General features: G+C 35.6%; 1 protein-coding gene across 1 annotated transcript; it reads right to left on the bottom strand.

Annotated features, from left to right (window-relative positions):
• Positions 1–1006: 1006 nt before the first annotated feature.
• LOC107058127 (uncharacterized) lies at positions 1007–12231 on the bottom strand. The gene is made up of 3 exons (XM_015303466.1): positions 12155–12231; positions 11652–11889; positions 1007–1407 (listed from the first exon to the last, which is right to left on the bottom strand). Exons 2-3 carry the CDS (start codon positions 11881–11883, stop codon positions 1169–1171), a joined length of 471 nt encoding a protein of 156 aa, XP_015158952.1. The 5' UTR covers positions 11884–11889; positions 12155–12231; the 3' UTR covers positions 1007–1168.
• Positions 12232–21217: the final 8986 nt, after the last annotated feature.

Here is a 21217-nt window from a genome sequence, read left to right as displayed (position 1 = left end):
ATTCAAATTAGGATGACCATAGGAGAATTTGATAACTATCTCCTAGTGTAATCCTTCTTCCCTTGTGAATTCAGAAATCTCATCCAGAGTAAATTTGATAGTAGGTTCGCCATGGAGCAACTCAACTAGATTTAAAATTGTTTTTGTTTCCGATTTAGAAGATGAATTAGCATGAAGGAGAGATGCATAATTGATCTTAGAAGACGTCTCCTCCCACAACTTGAAGTTAGGGAGAGGAGGGCAACACCAAGGTAGTACTCAAAGCTCCATGTCACCAAAAGAGAGAGAGAGAGAGAGAGATAATAACTAAGATAAATGAAAAATAAAATCGGAGAACAAAAAAGAAAATGAGAAAGAGAAGAAAAAAAGAAAAAAAATTAGTAGAGGGAATATAATGCCTTAGGAATCAATTTTTTTACTTTGAGTGCACACCACAATATAAAACCAACTTTTCAAAATTTTATATATAAGATTCACTCTTAAAGTCTAATAGGATGAGGGCACGTGCACCATATGCTCTAAGTAAATCCATCACTTGAAGAGAGATAGGAGTCAAGAATGAAATGGAAAATTGTTTCTAGATTTGTTATATTAAAGAAAACCGATCTCCTACCAATTTTTTAAGAAGTAATTGACTGCGTTGACAAAAACAAACGACCTCTTGAGCTCAGTATAACTAAATATGTTTTGTTTTTTAAACAATATCAAACTCAGGAGGTCGTCATTTCTAAGTTATTATACTTTAAATACATTACCGAAAGTTAGGGATGCAAACCTAAACTAATTAATGTATATATTGATGTAAGATTCTATATTTCCTATTTTATGTATCAACATTTGCTAAAAGCATAAGCGATTAGAAAGATTCTTGTGCATCAATAATGCTTATATATATTTATATAATAAGACCTTGCGATGTCAAACCTCATTTGCAAGTTCAGTTTGAAAAACTGAAGAATTGTCTACCATATGAAACGAAAAACAACAAACTAAAGTTTTACGTTGCATTTCAACAATTTGACAATATTTGAAACATATAAGAAATTAAGCATTGCCTATTGATGCATCATCAACTATGTTAATAAATTCCATCGGATTATCAACCTCTTTTCCACCGCCATGCTTCACAAATCAGCTGGTGAGAAGAACCTTCCATGGCAAATGCAAACTATTGAAGTTTGCTTTCCTTTTCCATAGTTGTAAAGGAACCTTCTGTCAATTTTCCATTTCTGATTCCACCAGAAGTTGTCACAGAAGGCATAATCCTTAGTAGGTCACTTGTATCCATTGATGTGACAACATTATGAGAATTCTTAACATTCTTCAATGGTTTTTTTTCATTACTTTCTGGAAATACAATTGACTTGCCTTTTTCCGTATTGAATTTGATAGAAGGTTCCTCATTTTCTGATAATGTAGAATAAACGAGAGATTTGTTAATTGAAATAATAGTTTAAGGGAATGTAAGCACAATTACCTTACTTTTAGTCATGGTTGAGGGGATAGGAACAAAAGTTAGAGTAGTGTATGGTATACTCCAATACAACAAGAAAATTGAAAAAGAAATTAAATAAAGTTAGTATCTATTTGACATTAATTATCATTATTATTATTATTATTTTAGCTTCACTTTAGAAGATGTCATAAATACATGAAAAATGATTTTGGGTTGATTGTTCATCTTTAATGGCTCGACAAATTTCTTTCTTACTTTAATCTTAAATTTCTCTTGTGTCTTTTAGTGAAAAAGATCAAAAGAAAGATCAAACATCTGAAAAAGTACTATTTTTGACCCAAAAAAAAAGATCAATCTAGATACATTACTCACATCTAACAAATATGAAAGAGTTGGTTTGGTCTTTGTGGGGTCAAACCCAATGGAAGAAAAATTCATCTGCCAAGTTACTTGGCTTGGAATTAAACTTTGAGAGCAAGCTGAAATTTGTGGAGGACAAATTTTGTATTTCTTTTCTTGCTTGGAACCCAAGTTTTGCCACCTATAAAAGGATGGTCATTGTCCATTGTTGAAATTCATCAAGAAACTAGTAGTAAAAATACATTATAAGAGTGGAGAATTAAGAGAGCAATTATCTTAGATGTATATGTGATCTCTCACATTTCTTTAATAGTATACAAGCAATTGTTCTCTGGTGGACGTAGGATCATACTTATCCAAACCATGTTAAATATTTTTGTTCTTCCTTGTTTTTTATTTTTGCACATTTTCGCTAATAATTAGTATCACAACCAAGGTTTTGTCTGCTTATGCTCTATGGTTGCAACACAGTCTCAACTTCCACATTAGAAAAAAATTACATTAGTTTTATGTATTTCCAAATACTTTGTCGTTGAAGAATAAAAACAATTAATGATGAGTCCCATGAAATTTTAATTTGATAAATTTAGTGGGCGCAACAACTTCCATACCTAGAATTTCCAGATGATTGAGTTACTGTGGAGGGAAGGTTCAAACCATACTATTGACGGAAAGTACCCCAATGACACATCAGATTTTGAAAAAGAGAAGATTGAAGGAGATGCATCGAGTGTAATCCAGTTGTCCCTTGCACCTAACTTGCTTTGTGAAGTGAGTACAAGTATCAAGGAGATGACCAAACAGTTTTGGGAAAAGCTAGAAGGGATTTACCAAGACCGGTCAGTAACAACAAGGATGTTGTTATAACGATGTCATCACACATTTAAGATGGAGTAAGGTACTTTGTTGCAAAACCATCTAGATGCGTTCAATAAACTTATGATGGACTTACATACTGCCATAATTAAGAAGAATGATGAGACGATGACATGTGCTTTGCTATTTTCATTGACTTTAAGATATCATGATATTGAAAATTCAGTAATGTATAGCAAAGATCCTATCAATCTTGAGCAAGTGCGGCAAACACTTAACTCTTGAGCAATCTTGAAGCTAGTGGGCTCGTTGTGTGAGGCCATACTAGCCAACATAAAAGGAGCAAATCAAAGTACATATCAAATTCTTGTGTGAACAAGAAGAATGCAGAGTGTTGGGGTTGTCACAAGAAGGGGCACTTTGAAAAAGATTGCCCTATGTCAAAGTCGAAAGAAAATACGAATGCATCCATTGTTGAGAAGGTATATGATTCTTATGATGAATATGTACTAAAATCATCATGAAATAGTGGAGTCTATGACAACAAATGATTGTTAGACTCTAGTTGTACTCTACATATGACATTCAGAAGAGATTGGCTCAGTAGCTATGAGACAAATAGAGGAACCATAATAATGGACAATAATTCAACTTGTAAAATAGTTGGCAATGGTTGAGTTCGGGTTCGCTGCCATGATGGAACCATGAGGACTATTACAAAACTCCATTATGTTCCTAATTTGAAGAAGTTTTTAATCTCCCTCGGTACTTCGGATAAACATTGCTACAAGTACAGGAGCGAATGAGGAACTATCTAAGTGACTATAGGGTCTTTAGTCATGTTGAATGCCAAGCTGGTGGATGGCCTCTACACACTAGCAGGATTTACCATCGTTGGCTATGTAAATGCATCTATAGTACAGTTATCTAATGATCATAATGCAAGATTATGGCCTATGAGACTAGGTCACATGAGCGTACGAGGACTACAGATATTGAGCAACCACAACTTTTTGAATGATGAAAAGATCAGCACACTTGAATTTTGTGAGCACTGCGTCCTAGGGAAGAACAAAAAGGTTAGCTTTAGCACTTGCAAGCATAAGATGGGGGTGGGGGGATGCTAGACTACATCCTTTCAGATTTATAGGGTCCCTCTAAGCTTCCATCAAAAGAAGGAAAGATGTATCTTCTCACATCCATTGATGATTTTTCATGAAAGACCTGTGTGCGTTTCTTGAAGACAAAATGTGATGCTTTTGAAGCATTTAAAGAACGGAAGATTTTGGTTGAGAATCCAATAGAGAGAAAAATCAAGTATCTTCAGACAAACAATGGCTTGGAGTTTTACAGTGAAGATTTCAATGATTTCTTCAAGGTTCTAGGATCGCAAGAAATAAGATGGCCAGGCACACACCACAACAAAATAAATTTGCAAAGAGGATGAATAGATCTCTTCTTGAGAAGTCTCGTTTTATGCTTTTACAAGAAAAAATGACAAAGTACTTTAGGCTAAAATAGTTCACATTGATTCTTATATTGTTAATCGATCTCCGACATCATCGATTGACTTTAAGACTCCTAATGAGGTATGTTCAGGTGAACCCTCTAACTATTCATTATTGTGAATATTTAGGTGTCCAGCTTATTATTATGTTAATGAAGGAAAGCTTGAACCAAAAGCTAAGAAGGCCATATTCGTAGGGTATATAGATGGAGTAAAGGGTATAATCTTTGGTGTTTATCTTAAACTGAAATTTGTAGTTAGTAGAGAATTTATCTTTATTGAATCCTCTATACTTGATCATCATAAATTTTATGTGGAGTTCTCTGTAAACGAGAACAATGAGCAGGTGGAGCTACTGGTAGAGCTTACCTATAAAGACCATCCAGGTCATTTATGTGTTAATGACTTATGTTCATCGTTTAGAGTATTCCTCTATCTAGCCCAAGTAATTTATGACTTGACGGAAATGATAGTTCGGCCACCTAGTCGTTCATTTGTTTATTATGCAAATTTCTATGTTTTAGAGTTTTAGAACCTTGAACGGTTATTTTGGATCAAAGATTTAGAAGATGACCTCAAAATCTAATTTTAATGATTCAATCAGCTTCTAAAAGGTCATTTTAGGCTACTCATATGGTCGTCATGGCTCTCAAAGCTTTCGGTGCGAGTTTGTGCAATTAGGCATTTTAACTTTCATGTTATGGCCTATGTTTGACCTTGTCAACTTTCTTGGTAAATATACTCGAATTAGAATTCTGTTAGTGTGGTCGATTTTGTTCTAGAACGACCCTTCATGCGGATCCCGAGGCTCCTGGGCTAATTCTGAGCCCCTTATAGATTTTGGTTTAAAATGGAGTTTGGTGTGGGACCTACTTTTAGTCAAGATGACCTCGTATGGAAGTTTTCATTGATTTATTGAGTTGGGAATTTCAAAATTGATTAGGTTTCATATCTCGTTATCATGTTCGAGGTTCCGCACAAATCCTGAGCCCAAGGGACTTGGCTGAAAATTTCCGGTGTCTGATGTGGTGCCTCCACTTTAGCAACCCTTGGCTCACTTAAGCGACCTCCACTTAAGCGGCCAGGGCTTCACTTTAGCACACTAGTCCATCCAGGTGTCAATTGCTTTAGAGGCCCTGACATCGCTTAAACGACCAGGGGCTCACTTAAGCGAGCTTGTGCAGCCCATGCCTCATTGCTTTTGCGAACCTAGCGCCACTTTAGCAAGCCTCGCTTTAGCGACCATGGTATCATAGAAGAGAGGTTCGCCTCTTGTTGGCCGGTCACTTAAGCGACATAAGTGATCACTAAAGTGACCCTCGTCCGGTCTTTTAAGGACTTGGACACATTTGAACTCTTTGTTCAAAGTATTTTTTGGTGATTCCTCGCTTATTTTAGTTCAAAATTGCTTGATTCAAAGTGTGGGTTCATCAAGAAGCTTGGGGTTGCGTGTGATCGGGGAGTATCGGGGAAAACACGTCGAAGGTATTATCGTCATTTTATGGACTTTTGTAGTCCCTTATTGTTCTTTAAATGTGAATTATTTTGCATATAGTTGTTCTTACTGTTCTGGGCCTGAATTATGTCCCATTTTGGAACACAAGTTTGTGGTACTATGTGAGACCTTTTTACGAAGTTGATTTTGTAAATTCTAGTGCGGGTCCCATTATTCTCATTTTGACTCCAAAATTAGTTCATCTTCGTTTTATGTGTTTTGGTGTTGAAATGACCTTATTAACGTCGTAGTGCTATTATTGATAGTTTGTAGTGTTCTTAGGCCTTTGGAAAGAAAGACCTCCAGAAAAGTGATACAAAGTGCATGTAGTCTGCCTAAAGATAGGCTACGACTTTCTTGCTCATAGATTGAGCTTTAATGTGTAAATTCATCTTGAATTCATGTGATTGGGGGTAGGCACCTAGTTGATCTTATTATATTTCTTAGACACCATGTTCTAGGCTTGTTTCAGTATTTTTGAGATTAGAACCATGCTAGTTTGGGTTGTGTGATCATCTTTATCTTGTGGTGTGACTTGTTTTTATTGATTGTTGGGTAAATGGGAATGTTTGGCCTTAGTCTAGGATTAGAGTAGTGTTTGCCTTAGACCTGCGATACTTGTGGCCTTTAGGCCTTATTTCTTCTCTGAAGTCATTTCGAACGGATCAGTTCCTTGTAGATTAGTGTAGCAGACTTGAGCCTAATAGAATCAACAATAGTTTAGGCATTGACTCATCTTTGTCGAGACTCTATTCACTCTCCCTATTTCTATGACCCCGTTGTAATATCAGAGGTTTTTATGTTTCATTAGGTGACTTTAGATTTGAATGGTTCAGGCTAAGAGCCTTATATTGATTTTAGACAATACACGGTTCTTTGTTGTTCTTGTTGAGGCCCCGGGGTTTATTCTTGCTAGTAGGGTTGGTACTCCTAAGAGTTCACCATTTATCTTGGCAGGTGGTCTTATTGATACCCCTGGGTTACTTTTGGTAGCTGGGCTGGTGCCCCTTGGAGTTTATAGTCTAGTTGGGTAGCCCTCGGTTTACTCTTGCTAGCTAGGGTGGTGCCCCTAGGAGTCTACTATCTGGCTGGGCAGACCCTCTATTGGGTGCTAACGGATTAAGGTTGTTACTTGGGGTTGAGACTTGGCTTACGCTTCTTAGATCTGGATTAATTGTACTTCGCTCTTGTAGTTTAGCTATTTTGTGTACCTATCGAGATTATATGGGTCTATTCGGATTTTACTTAAACTTACGCACTAGTGTACGTTCTGGACTTATAGGGTCCAATTAGGTCTAATTTAGTTGTACTTAGGTTTTACTTCTGGTTCACTCGTGTTCTTTCTTTAAATTCCATTTTGACCTCTATTTGTGTCTAGATTCTATCTTTTCATATTGTCTTTACCTTTCTTACTTGGTCGTCATGTGATGCCTACTGAGTAATTGTTGTTTTTGTACTCATGCTACACTCAACATATGTTTCATGATGTCAGTACTAGTACCAACTACTATCGGTGATCATTCGAGCTTGCAGCTTTGTGGATCATAGGAGAGGATGAGTACTTGGCATTCCGACCTGCATATGTCCTTTTGTATAATGTATAACTAGTCTTTTGTATTTTGGGATAAGTTTTGCTTTTGGTCCACTTTTGGGACTTGTAATTTTTTGTTGGAGCAACTATGTACTTGTAACTTCCAGGTTCTGGGAGGGATCTTTTATGTATATAGTTTTGGTTTGCTTCCGCCTTTGTCTGGGTTTGTTGCTTAATGTATTGATTCCGCTTGTTTCTACCCTTATACTCATTACTTTCATTTATGGGTTACGGTTGACTGGCCTAATGGTGGGTAATAGTAGGTTCCATCATAATTCAAGGAATCGGGTTATGACGTTGATGAGTCCGAGATTTGGACTCATTTAGGACTTTGTTTGCATAGATTTAGTGTCCTCAAATGCCTAATTTGTACCATAAACTAATGAAGAATCCTTGATTTTCAGGTACATGGGTTGAGGAACAAAGCAAGGACACTAACATGCAAAAAAGAACAAAACAAACTGAAGAATTGAAGAATGGCAAGCCTGGTGATTGCCAAGAGCGTTTGGCGAACCGCCGAAGGGCCAGTTCCACCGCTTAAAGTTCCAGCGTGCTAGCCCTGAGGGAAGAAACTAACTCGGCGACAAGAAGGAGTAGTCGGTGAATCGCCGAGTAGTTCCCTGATGCTGTGATAGATCGCCTAAAGTTACAGAACCTAAGGATGCTGAATGACAAGGTAAAAAGGTGATGTAAGAGAGCAAAGGGCGGCTCGCCGAGTGGTTCGGCGAGCCCGACTTACTTCACCAAATGGGCTTTCGCAGCTTATTTTTGGAAACTATAAATACGTTTTTGAACATTTAGTTTAGTATCTTGGAGACATTAGAGATAGTTTTTATTAAGTTCTATCATCTGGAGACAGTTTTCTCTAGAGTTTTCTTTAGCTTTATAGGATTGAAGAAATTCACTTTTGAGAAATTGGAAGTGGCTCTTTGATATTCATCAAATTGGATCATTGTAAGGAGGAAATAACTCTTACCTAGTTCTTATTATTGATATTGAACTCTGAGTATTGAAACAAGTTTTCACTAGTTTTCCCTATTCTTTGAAGGATTGAAGAAATTCACTTTTGAGAAATTGGAAGTGGCTCTTTGATATTCATCAAATTGGATCATTGTAAGGAGGAAATAACTCTTACCTAGTTGATGGAAACTCAATTTGGTAACTGTTTTTACCTTTTTATAATGCCTAGCTAAAACCCCAATTCTTGGGGTGTGATCATGTGATTATGGGCTGATTTAGCTTATGGGTATTGCTAATTGTTAGTTTAAATGCTATTTAAAAGTGAGTTTAATCATTAATTGTGGTTTAATTTAAGAATTGTTGTTGCAAATGCAGTTCTATGTTTGTGTTCTTGGCTTGCTCGAGAGAGAGGTTTTAGAACTAAGGTTTTTGATTAATGGTTTGTGGGTATTGGGTTGATCTGGGTTTAATTCGAGAGAGTGAATCCTAAACCCAACTCCACACATATAGCTCGAGAGAGTGAATGGATTAAGGTGTGGGTTACTTTTAATTTGCCTGCTTGTTGATGTTCGAGAGAAATCACCTTATTCGGGGTAATTGTTCGAGAGAAAATTACCTCTTTTATAGCCTAGCCTACTCACTAATATCTAGTTATTTACTAATAGTTGCAATTACCCATATGTCTATATTTGCCTATAATCGATCACATCCCAAGAATCCATCTCATTATTGTTAATTCCTAGTGTTTGTGACTGTTTGTAGTTAATAATTACAACCAAAAACCCCCCATTTGACATTCGTGTCACCCCCTTTAAATTTGATATGTCATTTTTCGATAATGTTTATTCCTATGGCTGAATAAAACACATTCATACTTCTTAATTGAATTCCAAACACATACCGCTCACTGTGGGATTCGACCCCAACTCATTTAGTTGGGTTTTATACTGATTTACGATCGTTGACACTTAGAATTGGATGTAGTGTCTTTGAAACGTTAATTAATTAGATATTACCGAGGAAATGGATCAAGAGACTCAAGTTGATGAGTCAAAAGATGCAAATCTTGAAGAACTTGTTGTTAATGAACCATACACAATTACATAGGGAAGAGACAAAAGGCCGATACAGAAACCAAAACGTTTTATCGAGCAAGCAAATCTGATAGTATATGCATTTGTAGCTGTAGAAGAAGAGATTAAGGATCTGGAGCCCTCCTCGTATGTTGAAGCAACTTCTTGCAAGGATGCTGCACAATGACGACTAGCCATGATGAAAGAGATGGAATATCTTCACAAAAATGAGACACAAGTCTTAGTTGAAAGGCCAAACAGGAAGAGGACAGTTGGATGCAAATGGATCTATAAAAAGAAAAATGGTATTCCAGAAGTGGAAAATTCTAGGTTCACCACGAGATTCGTTGCAAAATGTTTCAGTCAGAAGGAGGGAATTGACTACAATGACATCTTCTCTCCAGTCATGAAACATAGTTTAATTCACGTGCTACTAGCATTGGTTGCATTTGGAGCCTCAACAACTTGATGTGAAACTTCTTTCTTACATGGTGATTTAGAAGAGAATTTATATGGACCAGCCTGAAGGTTTCGTACCTAAGAGAAATGAAGATCATGTATGCCAACTGATGAAGTCCTTGTATGGTTTGAAGCAATCCCAAATACAGTGGTACAAGAGGTTTGATGTATTCATGACTACACATGAATTCTTGAGGAGTGCATTAGATAGTTGTGTGTATCACAAGAAGATGTCTAGTAACTCTATGATTTATTTATGGTTGTATGTTGATGATATGCTTATTGATGCTAACAACATCACAAAGATAAATATTTTGAAGAAACTGTTGAGCATGGAATTTGACATGAAGGATTTGGGAGCTATAAAGAAAATCTTTGGAATGGAGATTTCAAGAGAAGATGGTGTTGTACATCTTTTTAAAAAGAGGTACATCGAAAAGGTTCTTGAGAGATTCATTTTGCATATAAGCAAGCCAGTAAGTACATTGTTAGCTTCTAATTTCAAGATTTGAGAGTTACAAATGTCCCAGTCTATGGATGGGGTGGAGCATATGTCAAAGGTTCCTTATGCTAGCACAGTTGGTAGCATTATGCATGCTATGGTGTGCACACGTCCAAATATTTCTCAATTTGTAAGTATGGTAAGCAGATACATGAAAAGTCGAAGGAAAAGGCATTGTGAAGTTGTCAAGTGGATTTTGAGATATCTCAAAGGAGCTTCTGATGTTTCGCCTAACCTTTTAGAAAAGTGAAGGTACGTTAATTCTCAGTTATGTAGATTCTTCCTATATAGGGGATATTGATCGAAAAAGGTCCACAATTGGATATATCTTTATTCTCGCTCATAGTGTCGTTAGTTGGAAATCAACTTTATAGTCAATTGTTGCTTTGTATAAAATAGAGGCAGAATATATGGCAGCAATAGAGGCAATGAAAGAAGCTATATAGTTAAAAGGTTGGTGGCAGAATTGAGTTTGGTTTAGCTGGAATCAACTCTAAGATGTGATATTCAAAGTGCTATTCATTGGTTTAAAAATCAAAGATTTCATGAACGCACTAAACACATTGATGTCAGATTCCATTTCATTCAAGATATCATTGAAGAGGGAGCTAATAAGGTCAACAATGTTATCACAAACGATAACGTTGTAGACACGTTGACCAAGATACTCCATCTTGCCAAGTTTGCACATTGCAAGGACTTGGTGGGAGTAGAACAACTGCTAGGTGGAGCTAGCGTGTTCAACAAAGGTTTGATTCTCCTTGTTTCTTACAATGGGATTGCCCAATAAGTTTAGAAGTTTTGGACGAAGTCGTTCATATGCATGCTTGGAACGCAAACCAAGGTGGAGATTGAAAAAGTTGGTTTGGTCTTTTTGAGGTCAAACCCAATGGAATAAAAATTCATGTGCCAATTTACTTGGCTAGGAATTGAACTTGGAGAGCAAGCCAAAATTTGTGGAGGATAAATTTTGTATTTCTTTTCTTGCTTAGATCTCAAGTTTGGCCACCTATAAAAGGATGGTCATTCTCCAATGTAGAAATCCATCCATAAACTCATAGAAAAATACATTAGAAGAGTAGAGAATTAAGAGAACAATTATCTTCGATGTATTTGGCATTTCTCCCCTTTCTTTGTTAATATACAAATAGTTGTTCTCAGGTGGACGTAGGATCATATTGATCTGTATCACATTAAGTATTGTTGTTCTTCCTTGCTCTTTATTTTTCACGTTTCCGCTAACAAAATAAATGACATTAACTAAGTTTAAGATAAAAGAATTGAATTTTTTTTTAAAGGGATTAAGACAAAAAGAGTAAATATAAGGGGGAAAATGGAAAGAGCATGAGCCAGCGTAAACAAAATGAAAAAAATGTGACAAACTAAATTACTTAACATCAACAAAACGGAGAAAAGGGGATATACAACATACCATAAATTTTAGACGTATCTTCTAATTTGTTATGCAAATCAGATCTTACAATCTCAATAGCCCGCTGAAAGGCAGGATTGTTGGCCGCTGATGCCCTAATTTGTGAAAATGGTTGAGGCATTGAAATTTCATTAGGCTTTTCACAATTAAATGTGCCACCAGGTGAGAGATTTAGATCCATTTCTTGTTGACCACTTGTATAGGTAGAAATTTTACCCTTTGGTGCAGCCATAGATCACTGCAAGATAGAAAAAAATATATTAGATGCAAATACATAAAATCTGTAAGTTTAATCTTAGGCAAAAAAAAATAATAGAAGTCATATATATGCACCGTATCAACTAGAAAATAATTATATATATATATATATACATTGTAATTTTATTGATTGAAGAATTTAAACCATGAAATTAGTATACCAATGAAACTCATCATCCGTCTAAATCCCTAGTTACAAGAGGAAAATAATTGAACATCATACTTACGAACTGAAAAATACTTACTAATTAGAACAGATCAAATGTGAAAATAAAGAAGCACCCAGGCGGAAGAAACTAAGAAAAGTATAGACCTCTTGAGCAGTTTCAGAGGAAGAAAGAAGGATTATATAGTTGAAGTAAAGGGAAAATTTTTAAATAATTTACCCTTTACAACCTTTATTATTTTATCACATATACAAGTACATCCTTGTAATTAACAAATCACAAAGGGGTAAAATGGGTATCGAATGTTAAATGCTCGCTGATATGCTACGGTCAAAGTTGCAAAAAGTTATCATTAAATTTAATGAGCGGTTTGACCATGTAATTTTGTAAATCTAAGCTAAATTTAAAGAATCTATACATTTAAGGACTAATGGCATGATTGGTTCAGGTCTCGAGGCCTTCAACATGATTTTGAACTGCTAGGCGAGATGTTTCTAAAAGTTTGGAAAATGATTGACTTTGGTCAACATTCTAGATAAATATGCTCGGATGAAAATCCCATCATCACAGTTAGCTCTGAATGCCGAGTTTGAGCTAGAATGACATTTGGTTTAGGCCCCAAGGTGATCGGGATGTTTTTATGTTGTTTGGTGTTGCTTATTTGATTGCTTTTGTAAGTGTTGATTTGGGTCAACATTCTATCGAGACAATGTAGTTGGTTGTTTCGTCGACTCCATTGAGTTTGGAATGTCGTTTCTAGTGGGGTAGCATAGTACATTTGCATTCATGGGGTTCCAAACGATTCACGAGCTCTCGTTCGATCATTTTTCTCAACTATAAAATGAACTGATATAGTTGGTGCTGACCAGCACCCAAAATTTGCTCAGCACGTCCATGAGTTGGGACACAGGAATGTGAAGACTACCTTTCTTGATCAACATGGTCGCGGCCATTGATCATCGTAATCGCAATATGAGGTCAGTGGACCCACTCAAATTTAATAAATCGCGATGAAGAACTTCATTACAATTATATCAGTTCCTCACGTTTAACATGCATTTTCCCAAAGTGAATTTCCATTATTGTGGAGATTTGGAGAGAAAATTAAAAGAGAAATCAACTGCAAGTTGCTGGATTTTGACTATGGATAGCATGGGAACATATTGTGGGTCATTATTCTTCCATACACTATGTACGTTCCATTGATTTCTTCTTTTAAAGTCCATTTTGATCATTATTGAGCTTAAACTTGGTGGGACTATTTTGGGCTCAATCGGTGCTCGAAATGTGCCCATTTGTAGGGCACAGGCTTCTTGAGCTAGTTGAGATCTTGTGAAGAAATCATTTTTTAGATTTCATGTGCATGCCCCACGGTCACATTTTGATCCGATTTTTGGGTCTAAAATCTTTTATTGCAATTTTGGTATGGTAATACCTCGAACTTTAACTGAGCTAAATAGAATTCATGCAAGTCACCCATCAGTTTTTATTTATGGGTCAACTTCAAATGACTAGATCTTTTAGCACATAAATAATTAGGTGGCCCATAAGCTATCAAATCAAAGGTCTTTGAGTCCTCTTTACAATGCCACCAAGTTTGCCTAATTTTGAGCTCAGAGTAAAAAGTTATGCCCATTTGAGTGAAGCCTCTCTATTTATGTCGGAACTCGAGAACCATTGATGGCCCTCAAGCGAACCCTCATCTTGGCTAACTACAAGTGGAATACTAACTCAAGCATCCACAATCATCAAATTGGAAGAAGTGTTTAAAAACAATTTACTGAACCTCAAAACTTAACTATATATACTGAGTATGAAACATAAGTTTTAAATAAAATATCTGAAATTGAAAGACACTCCAAAACTGTCTATATATGAAGCCTCTACTATACAAAGATGATTGTCGCGACAAGACCCACGACTCCTCAATAGAACTACTAGTAACAACTCATAAACATGGGAGTCCTCCAGAAGTAGGGAGGTCTTACTAAAAAGATGACGAAATGATCTCAATGCACTCTTGTTGAGGATCCTAAGAACCTATATATGTATCATTAAAAGATGTTGGTCGAATGACATCAGTACATTAGATGTACAAGTATGTAATATAGCTGAATAACAAAAAAATACTTAATGAAAGGACTACTGTAGATATAGATATATACTCAACTGAATGTAAAGAAATAAAGGTGTTAAATCATTTAAAACTTTACAAAATACTTTCGCATCTCTGAACTCAACATAATAAGTGATATATAAAAATACACTTTAACTCTATTGGGATATTCTCTAACCGACAACTATCACTATAAGCTACATGATGATACATCGTCTCGCCCAAGCTATCAGAACTGTCATATACCTTGCCGGGATATAGGACACCTAAACTAAGTGGATCCGCTAAGTATGCTTAAAAAGAAATAAGGAATCATCTAAAAAGTATGACCCTTTACCCATGTTGGCATACATGGTTTATGAGGACTTTGAGTTGTCTGAACTCATCCCCATATCGGTGTTCAATACTACTCCCAATAATATATGATCATGCTCATGTGTTTAAAAACACAACTCTTCCTCTGGTTTAAGATAATTGCTCAAACTACCCTCTTAAAAGAGGTAACTGCTCTTGAAATATCTTTTGAACTCATAACTCATTTAGAAATCAAAATTTCTCTTTTATCAATGTAAAAAATGATACATTTGGGAATACTTAATCCCCTTATACTCTTACTCACCTCATACATGGAAACTCTTTCTAAAAACACATATCAAAATCATATTGTAATATGATTATTGATGACTCGGGAGTCATACTGACATAAACATTGATGATATATCTAGATACAATACTACTTAAACATTGATGGCATACCCGATCGTCATACTAATCATGTTTTAAAAACTCTTTCTCAAAACTCATTTTTACTTCCTCAAAAACTCATTTTAAAACACAATTGTTTGCTTTAAAAGATTCTCAAAATTTATAACTCAAAATAGGGTTCATGTTGAAATATAGACATGAACTACTCAACTCAAGGATCTTAATAGCAATAAGGAAAGTCGGTACACATAACGCAAGACTCATAACTCCACGATACTACTCATCTAAAAAAAAAAACTCTCAAAATAGGGTTCATGTTGAAATATAGACATGAACTACTCAACTCAAGGATCTTAATAGCAATATGGAAACTTGGTACTCAGAACTCAACGATACTACTCATCTAAAAAATACACAATTCATGGGGCTCATGCTGAAATATAGACATGAACGAATCAACTCAAGAATCTCAATTCATAACATATAGCAATTCAATAATAAGGAATAAAATTTCAAAAAGAAACAAGAACTCGAGAACTCAAAATCAACTTATCTCAAGAATACTCAAATCTAAGGATAGAATCCTAGATTACTCTTTTACTGATTTGAAAGTAGATGTAGGTGTGAGGATGAACTAGTCCAAGACTATGATAGCCTTACATACCTTAAAGAACAATTTTCTTGAAGAATCTTGAAGAAGAACTTGATTAGAAGTCTTGAAACCCTATCTTGAAGGAGAAAAATCAAGAAAACCTTTCTTGAGATTCTTGAATTACTTTCTTGAAATCTCTATGATCAAGAATTATGATTTTAATTAGTGATTAATAATTGTATGGAGGAATTTGAGTTCGAAAGAATGAAATTCTTGGAGAAGGACTTACATTGAAGAAGAATCTTGAAAAAGATTGAAAGAATCTTGAATGGAGTCTTCTACTTTGATTTTTCCTTAGAGTTTTGTCTTAGGGTTTGAGAGAGAAGAGAATGATTGATTAAGAGATGAAAATCTGATTGTTTTGGGTCTTTAATTAGTCAAGAATTTCCTTTAGGTTTTCTTAGAGGTAAAAAGACAAAAACGATACTTTTTAATATTTTCCCGTCGGCTAATTCGTCACTGCACGGTACATGTTACTAAAATGGTCATAACATTTTACTAAAACATTGGATTGTTGCGAAATTGGTGGCGTTGGAAAAAAGATTCAAATACCTTTAATTTGATAGGTTATGGTCCACTTAACTCTTTATATTCTAGGAGATTAGGTCGTTTGAAGTTGACCCAAGTAAACTCTTATATCAAAACATAATCGATAATGAAACTTTCAACTCATCTTTGAAGTTGACCCGTTTGTCCATAGATTTCCCAAGTAAAATTTGGGAAATTTTTTGGAAAATAGTGTTTGTCCATACATTTTGTCACTAGTTGATAAATATTTTTGGCAAATAACTCAAATTCCCAAATACTAGAAAAAACTAGTATTTGGGCCAAATCTCATTATTTGAGATCATTTAAAAATTCAAATTTTACACCAAACGTTTATCTTTTACAAAAACACCCTCTATATTAGTTGTTTGTGCTTTATTACATAATTTTTTACATGAACACCAAAGTAGTGATGAAATATTCAGTGAATATGAAAGTGATGATATGGTTGTTGATGAAAATCATGAACAATCGGCTCAGGGTAACAAAGTCATGTGTTTTGTCTACTTCACAATGTGTGGAATGATGCTTCTTGCATTCACTCCAAACTACCACATTGCTCCAGTGTCATGGACATTGCTTGTTATTTGTTGCAACGAAGATCCAATTGACTTGTAATACAAACTTATGGCTAGTTTTGATATTTTTTAAAACTTATGGGCGTAAATCATATTTTTTCTAAAAAAGTGAAATGTTTCCCAAATACTATGGCCAAACACATGATGAAATTTCGCCCAAATTTTCACCCAAATAATATTTGCCAAAAATATTTGGAAATCTATTGCCAAATGCTAGATTAATTGATATCCAAATCATTCTCATACTAAAGAATTTACCTTTACACATATGGGAAATTTAAGAATCACCTGATATGACCCTACATGTAAATGAAGAATAGTTCGGCTCTTAACTTAGAAATTTTCGAGGTGTTACAATCTCTCCCCCTTGGGATCATTCATCCTCGAATGACGGCTGGTCTGAGAATGGAAAGGGGTTACTTTTACTATATTCAAGTCTAACTCAGAATCACAAAGTACTTAACATAGGGTGATCATTCTGATCTAAATCGCAAGATTTGGGTTCTATGCCTCTGTGGGAAATCTCATCCCAAGAACACCTACTCCTTACCGCTACATTCAGCTAACCTTGAGCTTATATCATGAAACACCTAACGTATCACGCATTGTCCACATGTTAACAACACCAAATTCAAGCTTAAAACCTTAACCACTCCATAAATTCCTACTAACCCACTTTCTAAGAACTTCTCATCCTCTCATCATCTCTACAAATTGAACTTTCATGCATTACCACCAGGAAGCTGAATTAGTACTCATTTTAAAACTTTATTTCCTTCTTCCTCCACATTCATAACCTTATATGGAATAAACACATCATCACTATCACAATAAGAAATAGTGATCCTCTGCTTCATCATCACACATTTACTATCAACAATACCACTCTCCAAAACTAAAAAGGATTACTGAAAGGACTTTAGTGCGAAAGATCATAAGCACAATTCATTCGAGTTATCTGATATAAGAATATGCATGGCATAACATTATGTTGCTATCCATTGAGAGTAATCATGAATTTGTGAGACTGAACATATTATGAGACATGAATGCTTATATGAATAGGTGCATATCATGAGGCTGATATGCATAACATTATGGAGTAAGATTGTGATTAATGGGCTAAAGTATTTACCCCTCATTCTGGAAACTGAGCATAGATGTGAATCTCTCTGAAGTGTATGAGCATAGGTCATACACAATTCTGATATTAGAATCATCAACAAGATGATGTAATAATTGAACTTGACGAATACACAAGATTATAAATGGATTGATGTACCTCAACACTTGACTTGGTTTCTCATCTTATCATCCACCCCTTAGATTTGGAGTTGACACTTAAAAGTTGTAACACCTCGGAAACTAGTAGTCTAAGTAAGGGACCAAATGAGAGGTCATGAGCCAAAGAAATTGGCATGTGCAACCTTCACAAGGACCCATATGGGCAGTAAAGGGCACCACGAGGCATGGTGCTGCTTGTGGTGGCTCACAATGACTTACCAAGAGGAGGTCACCTCCCACGGCCATAAAGATGGCTCCTGGTGAGGACCACAGGTCGCGGTGATGGCCTTGATGGCTAGGCAGTGATCTCCCAAAAGTCTGCCCAAAGTAAGACCCTCCCACAAGCCACTTGATGACTCTTGAAGGCCACTTCGGGCCGTAGAGAGGGTCGTGAAGTGAGAGACGGTTAAGGGGTGGCAAGCTAGGCTACTGGTCAAGGACCACGGGAACCACTACGGGTCGTGTGGCCCTTGAAGGCTCGTGAAGCTAGGCGTGAAAGGATGTGTCAGTTCTTAAGTTGAGGGGCTTATGGGTCTTTACCGCTTTTAATTAAATCAAAGCTATGTCATTTTACCCAAGCCTAGGACCCCTATATAAGTTGTTTTGACCCCAAAACTCACTCATTCAAGTCATTATTCTCAAAACCCAAAAGAAATCCAAAGTTCTTCCTGCTTATTTCACTTTTTTTTTTCTTATCCTTTTAATTATTTCTGAAATACTCTTCCAGAAAATATAAAATAATTAAGAATCTCATTAAAAGGAAAGGTAAATATGAGGGGAAAAAAGTCTCAACAATTCGCTTAACTAGAGGAAGTATAACTCAACTAATAGCTAAAATTATTTTTGTTGACTTTTATTATTAGTTTAGATTAATACAATTGATAGTTTTATAATTTTAAGTATTCATATGATTTAAATAAATGATATGTAATTTAATTATAAATCTAGGTGCATCACTCATCTGGAACAAAGAAGAAGGAAAAACTACACAAATTAGACCAATTAATTAAATTATTTACCCAAATTAGACAAATTAATGAAACTATTTACCCTTAATGGACTCCAGGCTCAAACTATTTACACCCATACCCCTCCCCCCATTAAAGTACAATTACGCTTAATCAGTAGGGGATTTTGAACGCAATGTACTGTCGAACCCACAAATTGCTACACCAACTCTCCTTTTTGAATCTATTAAATATTATTACTTGGTATATGCTTTCTTCTTTCACTCTTTGTTGTTTTTAAGCTAAGGATTACTAATATCAAAGCTTTTTTGAATTTTATGAATCAATATCTATGTGTTTTTGTTCTATGAGTCGTAAGCAACGTTCAAACAATTGTTGATGTGGTCATGCTCCCATTACTAATTCTTTGTTGGATGATGATGTAGCTGAAGAAGAGATGTGGGATCCTCCAAATTTTAAGTTGATTAGGGATGATTCATAGACGGGTGATGTTGGTAGTTCGATACCACCAGAGTGTATATATATATATATATATATATATATATATTCTAATGGTATCAAGCATCAATTTAGCTAGTTTTCACTGAATTACTACCTTTTTATTGGTCAACTGGTAACATTTTCATCAACCAAAATTCTCCATACAAACCAACTAACTCTTTTTGGACTTAGAGATGGCTCTCATAGACACTTGTTATACAATTGAATTAACTCAAGAAGTAAACTACTAACAATAAATGAAAAAAAAGCTAATTAGGATATCTTATGAGTTGATCTAAATGAGGCTTCCAGTTGCAGTGCCTTTGTCCTTCAATATGCACATGTATGGCTATTCCCTTCAATCCCTGTGTTGTGCTCCCTTCATGGCATTAAACCTCCTATTGTTTCTTTCAGGCCAGATGTTGTAAATGATTGTTGCAAAACAGAATCCCAAAATTCCAGCTCTTTGTCTACTATTCTTGACCCTGCTAATTATCCATTTGACTTCAGATTCCCAGCTACTACTTATTTTGTAACGACCCGAGAGCACCCCCTAGTCGTTACTAGCGTATTCAACCTCTCGGAGGTCTTATACATGCCCTTAGCATTCGTCATAGCATTTGTCATAGAAAAATAGCGGAAAATTTAAAACTTTTCCATAGTATAACACACGACATAAAAGTCACCTCATTTAAACCTTTAATACAAAATCGGAGTACTACGTCTCAAGGTAGCCATCTTAAAACATGACTACAACACAAGAGGGACACAACTCTTACAATACAAAAGAAACTACTATCTAGTACATAGAACTTAAGGAAACTCTTTAACATAAAGGTCCTTGAATCTTTAAGGACACACCCGAAGTTGGGGAATAGTAAGCCAAGCTCATCACTTCTAGGAAAGGCCCTTTAGCCGCCACCACCTACACTTTGGGTGTAAAAGATGAAGAAGAATGGTGTTAGTACAAGAATGCACTAAGTATGATAACCATGCAAAACATGCTTTTAAAGGACATCTAGTTGGAAACTATGCATCATGCCTTTTAAGAGAAACTTCAAGAACATTTAGTACATTAGGCACAATATAAACCAGATACATCATCATACACATGGAAACCATTCATAATAGCACATAGAGCCACTTATAAATTTTAGGCACATTCAATGCAATACAATACATTACCTTCCTCTTTACCTTTACTCATTTCCTCAAGCAACCCTTGGGGAATACTTGGTGCAATGTATCGCCTTAAGGTTACCAAAGGTGAACTTACATATAGCCTTCATCAAACCAACCACATATATTCATAGAGTCATAAGCACACCATAAGACATAGTCTTCACATAGGAACCATCACCTAAGACAACCCCCAAGTCACACTAGTGCAATGTGCAAGTAGCATCCCATAATACTACTCACACCAAGTGTCCCTAGGAAGCCACCATAGACTAGGCACATCATATTCAACAAGTCATAACATCGTGATTTAACATTAGACATAAGACCAACATACTTCATAAAATCATATAAGGACTCATTCCTTTACTACATCATTAGTCAAAACCCATTTAGTTCATATCATAGGTAAACCACCCTCACAACCCCTTCACAAGCTCACTTGTGCAATGTACACATGGAGTCCCATACCCCCACATATACTAAGCAAACCCATTAAGAAGTCATAAGTGTAATTCACATGCATAATCATAATTCATGTCTTGACATAAGTAAAGTAAACCTTAACATGCTTTCATATTAACATACATAGACCATAGTCTTCATTACATAAAGAGCCTAATCATAACCCCC

Source organism: Solanum tuberosum, unplaced genomic scaffold (genome assembly GCF_000226075.1).
Source record: "Solanum tuberosum cultivar DM 1-3 516 R44 unplaced genomic scaffold, SolTub_3.0 scf00442, whole genome shotgun sequence".
NCBI lineage: Eukaryota > Viridiplantae > Streptophyta > Magnoliopsida > Solanales > Solanaceae > Solanum > Solanum tuberosum.
Note: the sequence above shows the minus strand (reverse complement) of the source record. Positions and strands in the feature narration are given on the sequence as shown.

Excerpts from the sequence above, each read along its gene's own strand:
- LOC107058127 (XM_015303466.1), bottom strand. The coding sequence starts at position 11,883 with ATGGCTGCACCAAAGGGTAAAATTTCTACCTATACAAGTGGTCAACAA. Across the intron at positions 1,408-11,651 it reads AGATACGTCTAAAATTTATG|AAAATGAGGAACCTTCTATC; the intron begins GTATGTTGTATA and ends CTACATTATCAG.